Source organism: Erpetoichthys calabaricus, chromosome 15 (genome assembly GCF_900747795.2).
Source record: "Erpetoichthys calabaricus chromosome 15, fErpCal1.3, whole genome shotgun sequence".
NCBI lineage: Eukaryota > Metazoa > Chordata > Cladistia > Polypteriformes > Polypteridae > Erpetoichthys > Erpetoichthys calabaricus.
This window is the reverse complement of record NC_041408.2, coordinates 16,188,045-16,204,691: the sequence shown is the minus strand read 5'-3', so window position 1 is coordinate 16,204,691 and position 16,647 is coordinate 16,188,045. Positions and strand designations below refer to the sequence as shown.

The 16,647-nt window shown below is 37.8% G+C and overlaps 1 protein-coding gene across 4 annotated transcripts in view; it reads left to right on the top strand.

The window, feature by feature from the left end:
• The window catches only part of LOC114666192 (thyroid adenoma-associated protein homolog), a 200,495-nt gene that overhangs the window by 110,089 nt on the left and 73,759 nt on the right, over nucleotides 1–16,647 (top strand). For 2 of the 4 annotated variants that reach the window (XM_028820955.2, XM_051919540.1), the window contains exons 23-24: nucleotides 1,632–1,764; nucleotides 1,887–2,009. The exons of 1 other annotated variant lie outside the window; for it this stretch is intronic. In XM_028820955.2, coding sequence (XP_028676788.2) covers nucleotides 1,632–1,764; nucleotides 1,887–2,009 — 256 coding nt within the window. The remainder of the gene's footprint in view (nucleotides 1–1,631; nucleotides 1,765–1,886; nucleotides 2,010–16,647) is intronic. One more of the 4 variants, XM_051919539.1, reaches the window with a different exon arrangement.

The window sequence follows — 16,647 nt, the reverse complement described above, 5'->3', positions numbered from 1 at the left end:
CTTTTCACAGAAGAAGACTTTAGGTGCTTAAGTTTCCTTCTTGAATCAATTCTTTTTATCAGTATTTTCAGTCTTCCTCTGCTGGATGTGTCACATGCAGAGAGCTTTTCTTTGGAAGAGTGAAAGTTTGAGCTCGTTCAGGGCATCTAGGTCCAAGAGTAGCTTCCAAGCTCAAACAACAAGTGCTTCCTAGCTCACAAAAAAGCATATGGGCTTACTTCTTCCCAAAACAGTGGGCATTTTTTCTGCTCCAAAGAGAAAAATGTGTAAGGTTCATGACTACTTCAGAGAGAGAAAATCCTTAGTTGGATTTGAAGTCCCGTTTCCTAGTCCAGATCAGTGACTGATTATGCCTATCAGAGTAAGGAGGAGTTCAGGTTGTAGAGATGCCACTTCATCTTTGATTAATACCTGTTGTTTTAGATCTTCTTCATTTTCTTTTGGCTGCTCCCATTAGGGGTCGCCACAGCGATCATCTTTTTCCATATCTTCCTTTCCTTGTCTCTTGCTCTGTTACCCCCATCACCTGCATGTTCTTCTCTCACCACATCCATAATTCTCCTCTTAGGCCTTCCTCTTTTCCTCTTTGCCTTGGCAAACTCTATTCTTAGTATCCTTTTTCCAATATACATGCACACATCCAAACCTGTTGTTATAGATGAAATTCAGAAAACAAATTGATCACATGTTGTTAGGGCTCCAAAATAGATCAGCAAAGGTATGGGTTGTGCCAGTTAGGAACTCATTCAGTAGAGGGGATGAAATTACAAATTAACTTGTAAGTTTTAGTATATAGATTAGATTTCAGTAGTCTCATTATTTAATACATGTGATGTCTGATAAAAATTTATTTAAACCATTTGGACTATGAATACTGGCAGATTTCAATTGTGTTGGCTTTTAATAATAATAATTGTTTGCATTTATATAGCGCTTTTCTCACTACTCAAAGCGCTCAGCAATTGCAGGTTAGGGGCCTTGCTGAAGGGCCCAACAGAGCAGAATCCCTTTGGCATTTATGGGATTTGAACCGGCAACCTTCCGATTGCCAATGCAGATCCCTAGCCTCAGAGCCACCAGTCCGCTTTTAACATGACTGAGCATACTTTCTAGTTTTCACATTATATTAATTTAATAAAATGTGCATAATTGGTAAATGAGCAGTTAAGTATTTGGTATATAGCTTGATTAATATGATTTGTATAATGCACTGTTTATTAACTTAAAGGTCCTTTTCAGGATCATTTAACTCTATTGAACTTGGAATCTGTATCATTTAATGCCTTTTACAATTTGTATCAAACAATATGAGTAGTTAACAACATGCCTTTGAGTGGGTGAACCAAAAGCCCCCCGCTATTTACAGTATATGCCACAAACGGGTCCTCTGTATGCAGATCTTCTGTATACTTGTGAAATTCAATGCAAGTGTGAAAAAATAATAAAGAAATTCAGCATAATTCTTTGTTTGTATTTTTTTTGTTTTTCAGTTATTTTATATTGTAAGAATGCATTGTCTTTTATCCATTGTGAATGGTGAAGCCACCTACTGCTTCTCTGTCTGGCATGTGTTCTGTGAGATTTAAAATCTGATATACTCTAGCGTTTTCCTGATTTGGTTTGTCTCACAGATGCCAGGTAGAGAGTCTGCGAAAACTGCCTGAGCAGTGGCTGCAGGATATTTTGGAAGAGGTGACATGTAGCGGCCCCAGCTCTAAACTCTGTGCCACGCGCCGTAGTGCTGGGATCCCTTTCTATGTACAGGTAACTGTTAGTTCTTTTGTGACTTTTTCAATTCTGCAAATTGTGCTTTTCATTTAATTCATATATTTTATTGGAACCTTCCTACTTGGATTAATTTTTTTCTGTTATTTGTTCACCTGCAGGCACTCCTGTCTTCAGAACCCAAGTCGTCCACATGCTTTCTTTTGAAGACCGCTATGAAACAGCTGATTGCACTGGCTCTGCCAACCAATGCAGCACAGAATGACTATAGTGCTGTTCCCCAGGTAAGATTGTTAGTTATTGTTATCCCATCCAGGTACAGAAATAATAAAGGAATGAAAGTAGATTCACAAATTATGATTTTAATTAGGCCCATTTACAGATGCACTGCACCAGCTGATGTAAATAAGCATAATGTCTTTATTTGCTCTCCTGCAATGTTTATGTAAAAATGCAGCTGCTTTTCATCCATAACACAATTTTCTGTTGTCTTAAATAATTACCTAAAATGTTTGCTTTATCAAGGCAGCCTATGGTGTTTCCAGGAAACTTTTCACAAACAAGGTAAACCTATAGCATGGTCTCTGAAAAGACTACTTAAAATCTCTACATATACTTTTGTACACCAGTTCTATATACTGCATACCACTGGAGAATGTTCAATAAAAATGGTGTTTTTTGATTGCACCTGTATTTTTTGGTAGTGTACTTTCACCACTAGATGGAATCAGAGTTCCAAGCTAGACCAAAATAATTAAATTTTGCTCAGGTTTGTGTGTTGATAAACTGTATGTATATTCAGCTGGTTACAGTAGAGTACAGTACATGTAGAACAGGACTCTCTTTAATGTACACATGGATTTGAAAAGATGTCTTATGGTGCGTTGACAGTTTAAATACAGCTTGCTGTGAGGTGGAATTATTACTGCTCCACCAAAATGCCCTTTAAATATTTACTGGAAGGCCTGTGCAGTTCCTGAAACAGTCACCAGGCGGTAGATTATTTCCTGTAAAAACTAGACCTTTCAATGCCTTTAGAATATGCGTGTTGATATAGGACAGAATACATCAAGTGTTCTTGAACAATTCTGTTTTTACTTCACTTTTAGAAATCCTGGGCAGATGTTCTTATTGGTGTTGTCAGGTGTCATTTTTTAAGTGTAAATTCCAGTAAAGCAGGAATAGTATTCTTTTGTTTTCCATAATGTAAACTTACATTTTGCTTTGTGACTGAAGCCAATATTTTGATATGTATGAGGACATTGTGGAAGCAGTGCTTAAGTTAGGCCCAGGGTTCAACTCATGAATTTTAGCAAGGCATCATGTGCAACTTCAGGCTCATTTAAAAACAAAAAAGAGACCAAAAAAATATAACCTTATGTATTTTGTAATGTCCATGCCCATTTTTCCAGCCAAGGGATGGAGGAGGTGTAACATACCTGTATGTATTACGTTTTAAGGGCAATCTCATTTCTGAGAACAATGTGCAATACAATGCACAGTGGTAGAGCAAATTAAAGCACTATTTTAAATGTGGAAATAGTAATTCAGAACAAAAAATAGCCTAAACATTGATAAACTTCTGGAATAAACAGAAAGCCTTGGCCTATCAGGTATATTTTTTGACAAAACTATTACATGTAAGTAATTTATATAAAGGTTGGCTTCCTCAGAGGATTTTTACCCTTCACCAGGCCATTTCCATTATTCAACTTCTTTTATTTTTCTTTCAGAAAAAAAAAATACTGGCAATTTGAATTTGTCGATAATTTAATTTTGGGTAGATCTGTTTAGCTTCTTCAGAAACATGAAAGTACAAAAGGCAAATTAGTAACTGTGTCTACATTCTTCTTGGTAACCAAAATTTCTGTAGTTTCTTCTGTGTGTGACTCGTTGACACGTATGTAAATAGTACGACAGTTCAAGTGTCTTTGTTTCAGAAGTCTCTCTATTATATAAAAAAAAAAAAACCCTGGGACAAGAAGAGACTTGAGGGCGGCACGGAGGACACAGTGGTAGCGCTGCTGCCTCGCAGTTAGGAGACCCGGGTTCACTTCCCGGGTCCTCCCTGCGTAGAGTTTGCATGTTCTCCCCGTGTCTGCGTGGGTTTCCTCCGGGCGCTCCGGTTTCCTCCCACAGTCCAAAGACATGCAGGTTAGGTGGATTGGCGATTCTAAATTGGCCCTAGTGTGTGCTTGGTGTGTTTCTGTGTGTCCTGCGGTGGGTTGGCACCCTGCCCAGGATTGGTTCCTGCCTTGTGCCCTGTGTTGGCTGGGATTGGCTCCAGCAGACCCCCGTGACCCTGTGTTCAGATTCAGCGGGTTGGAAAATGGATGGATGGATGGAAGATGAGACTTTTTAGCTTAGTACGAGACTTGACTTTTTCAGAGAGATACTTTCATGTCCCGAGAGATGAGACTTTGTGTCAAGAGATTTAACCATACTTGGGGCCTGAAATAAAAGGCACAGAGTAGATGACAAAGTAGAACGTCGTATAGAGGTTTAAAAACGTTGGCGCGATACATATGCAGAACAGGTTAAAGATAATGGAAGTACTAAAATTCGAAAGTCTCAAAAAATTATAGTAAACATTGCATTAGCATAAACAAACGAAATTATTACTCGGTGAAATAATGGAACAGCGAAAAGAGATTGATTATATATGGACATAGGTGATATGACAGAAGTATGTAGATATTGTTTGGATTTAAACTTTAAGTCGGAGACTTGTAGATCGTCTAATTCGTGTTGCCATCAGGGAAAGTAGTGTTTCTTGCCAATGAGGAGGCTTCTCTACGAGAATTAAAAGATTTTTTGTTTGGTGAAAGTGAAATCTACATACGCGAAAGACAGAGACACAGGCCAGGGGTTTGGCAAGCAAAGCGAGCAGGGGCCGAAGCCCTAGTTTTAGTAAAAATTCAAAATAATAGAGTTTAAAACAAAAATTGGTAATACAAAAGAAAAGTTCTTATACAAGATGTGAACAAAAACAACTTATATACCTTATGTTTGTTTGAGTTTCTCTTGTATGTTCTCTATATAACATACTAACATATGTTCATAACTCCAAACTTGCAGTGACGCATGGACTTTTGAACTGTTCTAGATAAAGTGAATTATTTTTTTTATTTTAAATTAAACATGACTTCTTTTTTTTCCCCCATTGTCTTTGTTGGTTAAGTAGGATTTTTCCAGTTGAAAAATATGAAACAGTAATTTCAATAGATTGATCATTAAGCAGTAATACACGATCAAGTGTTACCTCCACACAGAGCTGTTAAGGATGAGAGGTTGATAAATAAGAAAAGAGTTTATTACAGTTATTTCTGAGTGTGGAACATTCCAAAACATCTGACAAAATGAAGTCCGTACCTAATGATGTTGCTCACAGCTAGTCTTGATCCACATATTTTGGACAGATGTATCAAGAAAGACACGTACAACATACAGTTCTGAACTGTGTTGGCTGTGTTTCACACAAAATGAAGTAGAGTAAATTTTATTGAGGCCTGACTCCTTTTCCTTTTATGTAAGCCTTATTAAAAGGTTATGCTCCCAAAATTGATTCAGATTATCTAGAAGTGTGTTCTTTTTAAGGCATTCGTATGGTTTGAAGATACCACCTGTATCTTAATTGAAAGTAGAAAGCACAGTTTCCAAAGTAAGGAGTGAGGAATGGTCAGGAAGGATAGTTAAGGATGTTTTTTAACAAGTCTGAGTTGCACATAGTAAAAAATATATGAAAAAAATGCTATTTTTGAGGCATGTTTTTTCAATAATCACATATATATAGTCAGTTTATAAATCTAGTAAAGCTCCCAGTGCTGAGTGAACCCTGTTTATTGGATATTGCGAAGTTTAGGGATGGTGGAAATAGTAAATGATTATCTTGTAGAATGTGATTGACAGTAATATTTCAGCACCTGAAAGTGTCTCCTGTATTAAGATATTTTCAGTGAGTGTTGAACAACTAGACTTCTACATAGTTAATGGTAATTATTGATAACAGAGTAAAGCATATAGAGAGGAAGTGACGCATTTCTTTCTCAAAGCTATCCAAACTAGTGTGGATTGTCAAAGTCTTATAGTACATATGTTTGCAAACCAGTAGTAGAACTGAACATTAGGTATTCTTATTCCCCTATCCATTTTAACTCTCTGAAACATTATTTTTTAATCCATGGTCTCTTTATATGTCATGGTTTTTAAAGAGGTCTTTGTTAATACATATTATATTAGGATGCATTGAGAAAAAAAAAGCTTCGCGCAGTTGTTGTGTATGAAACCCAAGGCATATTGTTAGTTTAGGTAAAGATACTTGGTCTAGCAGGTCATTCAGTAGCTAAGGATAACCCAAAGAAGTATAATGAGAAGTTGCTGAATGAGAACAAATGGGATGGTGATGTTCAAATTGAGAAAATAGAAGGACAAATATGTAAGTTTTTGAAAAAAGAGGTTGCAAAAGCATTTTAAAAAAGATGAAGACGGGTAAAGCAGTAGGCCCAACTAGAATGGTGTAAGGAAATGATGAAGGCAGTGGAAATTCTGGGACATGACTGTGTGTGAAGAGGAGATTCCTGAAGATTTTTAAAAAAAGTTCTCTTTCCATTATACAAAAGAAGTAGTGATCACTTGGTGTGTGGGTCATATTGAGCAATCAGGCAATGAAGGTGATTGAGAGAGTGCTACATGAAAGAATCGGGGATCTAGTTAATGTTAGGTAAATGCAGCACAAGCATCAGCCAAAGGGAAATAAGCTGCATTATGCATTTACAGATCTGGAAGAAGGCATTTACCAGGGTAGTGAGCATTGCAAAATTTGGGTGTGGATGAATGGTTAGCATCTACAATTGTATGAGAAAGCATGAAGTGGTCAGGATAGCAGATGTAGATAGAGTTTGCAGGTAAAAGTGCAGCTAAAAAAATAATTTTCTTTTGGTGATAGTCATAGAGATGTGTGAAAGACTACCAAGAGGGGTCTTACATGTATTGATGGCAAAGGTGAATCTTAATTGAAGGAGAAGACACTGAAATGGAAAGAGAGCTTAGAAGCAAAGGGCCTCAAGGAAAATGCAGGAAAAGACCAGATAATGGTTGGATGTGAAGGGGCAAGAATCATGGAAGGAGGTGGGTTCATGACCCATTATTTCACCGACTATACTTCATGAGAAGGCTGGCATCCTTCAACATCTGCAATAAGATGCTGCAGATGTTCTATCAGACGGTTGTGTCGAGCGCCCTTTTCTACGCGGTGGTGTGCTGGGGAGGCAGCATAAAGAAGAGAGACGCCTCACACCTGGATAAACTGGTGAGGAAGGCAGGCTCTATTGTAGGCACGGAGCTGGACAGTTTGACATCCGTGGCAGAGCGACGGGCGCTGAGCAGGCTCCTGTCAATCATGGAGAATCCATTGCATCCACTGAACAGGATCATCTCCAGACAGAGGAGCAGCTTCAGCGACAGACTGCTGTCACTTTCCTGCTCCATTGACAGACTGAGGAGATCGTTCCTACACCACACTATGCGACTCTTCAATTCCACCCTTGGGTAAACATTACCATTATTGAAAGTTATTGACCGTCTGTATACCTGCATTGTTATCACTCTTTAATATTTTCTTTATCAGTATGCTGCTGCTGGAGTATGTGAGTTTCCCCTTGGGACTAATAAAGTGTTTGTCTGTCTGTCTGTCTGTGTTGTATAGTGCATTTAATTTCTATCTATCTGTCTATCTAATAAAAGAGTTGGGAGAAACGCAATCCAAGACATGGTTTGTCAGAACTGGGTGCATTAAAGATAACGTGTGTAGGCAACAAGTGCAACTTTTGTTTGTAGACTGGGTATGTGTGAAGTTGGTGCAGAATACTCATATAGCAAGTGTACATTTAGATATCAGCAATGGAATGATTTTGGAGAAAGTAGGAAAGTTCAGTCTCAGCATGGCACCTGTTTAACATTATAACTTGATAACCATACAACCTGCTATAGAGATACTAAAGACAGAATTGCCACTGCCTAGTAAGATTTTGATATTACTTACCAAACTTTTGATAAAAAATTTTTTTTTTTTTCTATGTTGATCGATCTCAGTATTTGTGACAACACGGAACTTCATATTAAAATATGATTTGTTATCAAACAAATAACACACATGCAAACTGTACACAAAATTACCTGAGCAAAAGCACAAAAACTCTGATAGCAAGGTGGGCAACATCGGATATTCTGTACATAATAATAATAATAATAATTCATTACATTTATATAGCGCTTTTCTCAGTACTCAAATGTCTTCATTTTCCATCATAGAATCATCTGTTGACACCATCAATCATGATTGATAAGCATTTTGCATTCTTTCACTTTATTAGCTTCTTTTTCTTGTAAGCATGCAGCAGTGTTTGAAATTAGTTCAGTACAACAAACATTATTATCGTTTGTAAGGGAAAATGTCCAAACCATTTTTCCTTTGCCGCAAAGCAAGTAGTTTATTTTGAATGAAAATCAGTTCTTCCTTTGCTTTGTAATATGCTGTGTTTATTTTAACTCAAAACTTCATATCTTTTTGCGTCATCATCTGGACACTTTTACCACCATAGATTCTTTGGTACATTTGCTTGCAGCCAATGCAGCGTGACAGCATGTTGCAGGTCATTTGCTATGGGAGTGTGCTATTGAGATCTTTAGGTTATGGTCGCAAAATCTGTTTTATCAGCTCACTTGGCCTGCTGCAGCAGTACTTGCAAATCATCACGTCTTCCTCCTTAATGTACAAAAGCCAGTTGAATTCCAATACCCAGCTAGTTTGAAACTCTTGTTTTTTCACCCCACTCCTATCATTTGACTCGGAATGTGAGATAAGCCTTTCGTCATGATTGAGAGGTGCTATGGGATTTGCCAGTGCACTTGCTGCTTTGTTCTATCTGTACAGTGCTGGAATCTTTGATTTTCTTGGCACATGGGACTAAAAAAAAACATCAAAAGATTTGTTCTTGGAGAAGGACTTTTCATTTCTGCCCATCCATTTTTAATAAATCTGCATATGGTAGCATTACTTGTATTTGTTAAGTGTGTAATGCAGTACCATAATTTAACAGGGGAATGAGTCAAAAACAAAGAGTTGGGTATCTCTGCAGCCCAGAGACTCCACCATGGAGCCCCAAGTAAGTGGAGTTAACTTGTTTGATAGTACTTGGAATTTTCTGGGTCAGATAAGCTTCCCATAACCCTAATCTTAACCATAGTGTAACCAGGTGGACCTTTGGAGGTCTGTAGCTAGCTTCTATTGGCGACCACTGGAGTCAACTCAGCCTTCTTGAACCGTTCGTTGGAATCAGCTCCTGTTACTTGGAGCTCCAGGGTGAAGGTCTGGGCTGCAGAGATGTATAAACAAACACCAAATATGGCAATTGAAGATCAGAATATTTAGTAGCTGTTCATTGTACAGGTAAGATGGTATATCCTGCTTCGGCTGTTCAGCCTGTCGCACCTCCACCAGTGCCGTTAGGTTGTCAGCTGGAAACCACTGTTCATGGATGTTTCGCCCCCTAAGCCAGTACATATCCCGGTGTGGGGGAGGGGGGTGGTGACATTGGCATCCTGGGGATGTCTCCCCGCCACCCCCTGCAGCTGCCTTCACTGGGTTGCTGACCCCCAACCAATGTCTTTCCTCCGTAGCCAAAGCCAGTAGCTCCCTTTCTCCGTTTCTTCTTCCCAGCACCTTTATGGCTTTCCTCAAGCTCGAGCCCACCACTCCCACACCTTGTAACAATTGGACTGTTGCTTTGCCAACAAAGCCCCGGCCACCGACCTTCACGGGGTAAACTCTAGCTAGTGGTTAATGACAGATATTTTTTAATATCTCTATTGGGATATTGTGTATTTTCATTTGCATTGTGGAGTGCTTCTGTAAAAGGATAGCAAAGTTAAAGAAAGTTAGCTCATTAGGAGGAAAATAGGCTTGAAAGGTTGAGACACATTTGTTCAGGAAGGCTGAGAAATTGAAATTCAGCCCCACCTACAACTCACTTTTCCAGTATCTTAATGATACGTATCAGCATTTTCCAAAAGTCAATCAACATAGCTGACCATTAACTTTCTTTACCTTGTATCTGATGCACACATTTATTATCTTATTCAACTAGCAGGCGATTAAAACATGTCAGCCTGTTTAGCTGATTTTGACCACTGGCAAACTGATCAATGTTTCAGTGATAGGTATCTATACATACTATTAATTCATTTTGGAATGGGGAATTATCTTGTATGAAAAAATTAGAATAAATGGGGGCTTAATTAAAACAGGTAAAGACTTCAATAAAAACATCTCGCCATTGCTTTACAAGTCATGCATTGTAATCATGCCTGCTACAGCTTATCCTGAAAATGAACTCCAGACAGATTGCAAAGTTGCCTACAAGCATCCATAATTAATATTTACTTTATACTGGATAATAATTATGCAAAAATAAATGTACACAAAACTCATGTTTTGGTTTTGCAAATATAGTTTTAGTTTAGTTTGCTTTTCAACATTCTTTTTGCCTGCATTTTCTAATCCATGAAATCCCCAGGTATCCCTGTCCATGATTTAATTTTTCTTATTGATGGGCCAGGAGCCAGTTGGCCTCATTCATGGTACTCTGTATCCTTTTTTTCAAATGTCAGACAATTACGATTACCTCAAAGCTCTTTCACCATGGTATCATAATTCCAAGCAGAAATGATCTCCTTTCTGAAATGTCATGAAACCATCTAAGCCAGCGGTTCTCAATCTGCTAGGGGGGCGCGAAGTAACAAAAAAGGGTGCGCAAATGTTGCCATATGTGGCGTAATTTCACTATTTGTAGGGAAATTTTAAACTTGTAGCGGTGTATCGGCAGCTAAAAATATAGGAATAAACTTTATTAGGGTTTCAAAAAAACGTTAGAGGGGCGCGATTAAAACTGTTATGAAAACTCGGGTCACAAATACTTAAAGGTTGAGAAATGCTGATCTAAGCCATTGCAATTATATAGGCTGCCTCTTTAACTAAAGACACAGACATATAGTATAATGTAATGAATGGGGGGAAATTATTTTATGGCTTCATGCTATTTGCCAACAGGTAGTCCATTAATGACACTATTCAAAGTCAAGAGTGATTTAATTATATAAAGCTTGTTATTATGTTCAATTTAAAGCTTGCGGTTAAGATGGCTGGTAATACTGAACCAGTGTACAGGGTTTGTGTATGAGTATGGCCTGCAGAGGACTGATGATCTGTTCAGGGTTGTTTCCTGTCTTGCTCTGAAGACTACCAGGAACGAATGATTGGGGATGGAATATAATAAACAGAGAAAAACAAATATATTGGTAGTATGCACTGGGAAATAGGTGCGAAAGTCTAATCTTATTTTTGTGCTAGTCTTTTGTTTTAACATAATGTTTCATAGTACATGAACATTTTTATGAGGCAAAACCAATATAAACTTAATTTCTTCATAAATTGAAATGTTTCCCACATCACTATGCAGAAAAGAGAGTTTTATATTGGTAAAAATTATATTTTATTTATAAAAACGTAGTGTGATGAGAGCTCCCTATAATAATATCGTGAGAAAGGAGTTCCACGGCAGATGTGCAAATGCTATGAATCATCCATCTGTTCCTTCATTTTATGAATAACCCTTATTTTATACCTGGGTTGTGTTGTTCAGAGTGTGGTGTTATGGCATCAGATATAAGATGGGAAGCATATCATCACAGGACACATGAATGCATATAACTACACTGAATATTTAAAGACCAGCAAGGGAGAATGCACACAATCTGCATAGGTCCTTACTGTGTCCAGAATCAACTCCAGATTGTGGGAAGCAGCACTAATTACTGCTTTACCACAGTCTATCCAAAAGTTCAGAAATTAGACAAAATACAGTGAACCCACGTTCATCACGGTTAATCCGTTCCAGACTCTACCGCGATAAATGAATTTTCGCGGAGTAGGATTCTTTATTTATAAATCGAATATTTTCGCAGTTAGAGTATAGAAAACCTGTTTACGACCTTCTAAATACATTTTTTAACATTATTAGAGCCCTCTAGACATGAAATAACACCCTTTAGTCACCATTACACTCGTATTACCCAATATATTAGACAAAATAAGAGAAAACAAGACATATTAGACGTTACAAATATTATTATTATTGTACTGTACATTTAATTACACACACACACAGTTCTTACACAAAACCACTAACCTATGAAGGCACGAGCTCAGTAGGAGAGTCTTCAGGTTGTAAGCTGGAGCGCTGATCGCACCCTCAGAGGACACAGACGCCCTTGGGAAAACTCCTGAAACAGCTGACAGTCTACCTTCACATTGCTCCTTACCCTTCTTACTTGCGCTATAACGCGCGATAAACCTCTCATGCAGTACTCCGCTTACTTAAAAGTATTGTGCAGCGCCTCTCAGCTTTGGAATTGGTTGTTTTGTTTCTCTCAGACATTCTTCTCCTGGCAGAACTGTCATCTCTGACTTGTCATAGAGCACGTTTAAACTTTTGAAAAGAGACAAATGTTTGTTTGCAGTGCTGTGAATAAAGTTCTTTTTTTCTACAACCTCCTGTGTCTCTGTGCAAATCTGTGACCCAAGCGTGACAAGGTGGTGCAGTATCTTCAGCAGGTGCGTCGTTGTCTTCTTCCACTGAAGGAGTTCTAGGAGTATGCAGTGGGTGTCTGGGTGCGCGGCTGAAGAACATCTTGATAGGCAGTTGCTGGCGCTGTCTTTTCATATGCGTGAGGAGGCTTTTGTAGGGTATTGCCATCTTTGATCATATCCAAGAGTTTCACCTTCTCCTGGATGGTAAGTATCTTCCTCTGGCGCTTAGTTTCATTGTCAGAAGGCTTAGAAAAAAGAAGCACGTTTAGGAGCCATCGTGGGGCTAAGATAAAAGTTCTCAGAAAGCGCACGTGTAGTGACGTAAGCGTGTATGAGAAAAAATCGCGATAAAGTGAAGCCGTGAAAGTCGAAGCGTAATATAGCGAGGGATCACTGTACTTGTAAGAGCCATGCGATGAACTGGCGCATTGTCCAGGGTTTGTTCCTGTGTTGTGCCCTATCTTGGCAGGGATATATCTCCAGCACACCCCATGCTGAGGATTGAATTAGGTTAGAAAATGACTTTTATAACAGGGTTGTAATTTTGTTGCTTCTGTAATGAAGAACCACAGAAACCCATCATAGTTAAATGCTTTTAAAGAGATAGCGGTCTTCTTTAATACTAAGTTTAACCTGGTTGTACAATGTTTCCTCTCATGGAGCCTAAATGACGTCTTCATTTAATACCAATTAAAGCATTTTTTTTAACCTTTTCTGTAGTTAGTAGAGAGTGTGGTTCTGCTCATGCATACACTAATATGGAGTGAATTATCTGTCAAATATATTGGCTCACAGAGAATTAATGAATAGTTGGGACTGTGTATTTAGGTAGCGCCCTATCTGAAAGTGAAAGGATCTGGTCCTCTGGCTGCATATGTTCCAGCTCCATGGTCAGAGAAAATCAACAATATGATAAGATTATTTGCTGATTACATGTGTTATTGTTTCACAGTTTAACACAAGGTTAAAGAAAAAAGCTACAATTTCAGTGTTGTCTGGCCAACTAAACTAAAAGCCTTTAAGGTTTTGCTTCTAGCACTCTTTATCTTACAGATAGTCAGGCCGTTAATGACTAAGACGTCTATGTGATCGTCTCTTTCCTTCTTTGTGTCCAAACCACACCACAGGAGCCTGTCTGGCAAAACTGTACACTCTACTTTATTATCAGAGTTTTCATGTGATAAAGCCAATTATTAATCAAATATATAGTAGACTGCCAATTCATTTTTTGCTTTTATTTTACAGAATTAAATGATTTTAAATGTTATGAAGTGTATCTATGTGTCACAAACATAGTTTATCTGTTTTTGTTCTTTAACATTTCGGTTCCTTTTATCACTTGACTGTTAGGGCAGCACTTGCTCCTTGTTTACTTCTTATTCCACAATGTTGTAGAAGAGCAAACAGAAGCATTGTGTCAGATAAAAATTTCATTTTAGATATGTAAAAATAATAGCTAGTACAGTGTTTCTGTTTTTTTCTCACATACCACTCTCATTATAGTAGAAACAATTGGAGTATGAATTATTCTTTTTTTTTTTGCATGCTGTCTCTCCCACTTCACATGTACACCTTGACAAGGGTCAGCTTGTTTTCTGTATAAACGCTGGTTCACTCCTTTCCACTTTAAGAAATGAAAAGCAATATGAATTCTGGCTTCTTCAGTAATTCAAGAAATCTGGGCAGGAGTAACAACCAAGGCATTATATGCATTTTTATTCAAGAAATATGGACTGTGCTTAGCTATCAGACTGACAGTCCTGTATAACAGTTAAAATATTGTTGTTGTGTTTCAATAGTTGCACATTATATTAATATTGTACTGGTTTGGGAGCACACACCTCTTTACATAGGTAGGAGCAAGTTAATTTTGCCACTTAGCTATGCAGACACTTGGTGGTGTTTAATTGTGAAGATTAATTTCATATCTTATATACAGTATAAACGTCTAAGTGTGGAAGTGTGTGTGTCTGTCTGTCCGGCCCGGAAGTGTGAGGCTACAGCATGAAGCTCAAAGAAATCGACTCTGTTGCCAAAGTGAAACCACTGAGAAAAGAGAGAAACTCGCTTAGCCGCTAATACACAAGTGAGGTGAACACATTGGCAAAACGAAACGGCCGAGAAAAGAGGACCTCGCTTAACCGCAAATGTACAACCGATGTGATTGATTGATCGAAGTGCCAGAATCTGTGGTTTCTAGGAGTCCGGGCCTTTTACAGCACGGGCTTACACAGCTAGTTAAATATATCACTCTCAATTTGGTGCATATATTTCTCATTTGTTTAAAAAGTAACTTAAGTGATCTTGTGTAATGTCCCTAAAAGAATAAGGTGCTTGTAAAATTCACACAATTCAGGTGCTTAGTCTGAGGTGATGAAGCAATTTTGTAGAATTTTCCTTTAAATAAAATACCTTGATTGTTCTATTATTTGATAAACTGCAATATCAAGCAAAAGATATACCCTATCAAAAGCTGTCAAGAAAGCAAAAAAGGGAGAAACAGTCATGGTAGGGAAAGATTCAAAAACACCTCACCAACTACATAAAGGAAAGCCATGTGAAACCAATTCCATGCAAATAAGAACTATTGAAAGTCAGAAATAAAAGGAGTATGTTAAGCAGAAAATGATGCATAATTTCTGAAGTGTGGTTACACATAAATTACCTATTGGAAGAATATATACAGTAGGTTTGCTATTTATTTTGACATATGTAACATGATCTAGTGTGTAAGATGCTCTTTTTCCCAGCACAATATGATGTATTTATTGACTGTAATGCTGCAACATAAGAGAGATCAGTCTCTCTTGCCTATAGATAAAACATTTCAAGAGGTCATTAAGTCAAATTCCTATGTGTCCTTCTTTTGTGTGCCTTACATCTCTGAGGTGCATACAGTTTCTTTGCACACAGTCTTTATATATTTTTGAATAATAAAGAATTTTTTCCTTTTCAACATCTTGCCTGAAGAAGGGGCCTGAGTTGCCTCAAAAGCTTGCATATTGTAATCTTTTTAGTTAGCCAATAAAAGGTGTCATTTTGCTTGACTTTTCACTTCCCTTTTAATTTTAAGAATATGCCCCAAAAATAGTCCAATGATGATGACCTGATTGCTTAATAGAAAAGTTTTCTTTTAAACAAACCAAAGGCTGGAACACAAATGTCAGCATAGTTTTACAACAGCTTGAGCACTGCACATTTATGGGGCTTCCTGGTGTGACAGAGCAAGCTTCTGGTGGGCCCTAAACTGGGTTAACACCTGACGTACAGTCCAAAACCGTAACCACTAACCTACATTGCCTTCTGTTGTGTGTCTTTCTCTTCTTGCCCTGAAGAATTTCAACCTTATTTTTCCCCCCCTCAGTGCTGGACTTCCTCAGCTTCCTGATGAAGCCCCTCTCTTGTCAGTACCCTAGAAAGATTAATACCTAGGGCATACTACAGACTTATACAGGCAACACCAAATCTTAGGTGACTCCTGATTCTTTCTTGCACCAATAACCTTTGAGTTATTACAGTGTAACTCTCAGCTTTTTACCTTTATTGGAAAATGTTGGCTCCTGATATTCACACTCCTTTTTCTTTACAAACTCCACAAAATGTGTCATCTTTTTTGAACTTTATATGGCTCTGTGGTCATTCTTAACAAACACGAAAGCGTCTTGATACCCCCATTCATTTCAGGACAATAATTTCCCTCCCAAAATCCTGCAGTCAACAATTTTCTTCAAATTACAGCTTCACTCACTGCATGAAGGGATACTGTGTCTGTATGTAATAAGTCTCTTAATGAGTGTCTTTTTGTTGCTTATAATTGTACTCACTTACTGTAAGTCTGACCTCTTGTTCCTTTTTTGTTTACTTTTGTCTGTGAAGTTGATATTAATCAATGTTTAGAAACATTTAAAAACTCTTATTATTTCTTGGCAATTATAATAAGTCTGTGCATTCACTTATTAGAACAGTACATTTGTTATTTTACTCTTATTCTTCATAAACTGTACTTTAGGTAATTGTCACTGAACAGACTTGCATACAAGTAATAGTGAATATGTGGCTCCTCTGGCTTGTTTTGTGCTGCCATTTTAGATTTTATTGGAATTGAAATTTATTTTGAAAATGTTTCCGATAGAAATCACTGCAGCAGGTACATCAACAATGCACCATGCAGCAAGAGTTTTAATAAAACTTTGGATTAAGGTTATAGTAAATCAAACCATTATGTTGGTGTATGTTAGTGTTCGCTCGCCAACCCCTGTGCGGTAGCTACGCGCTAG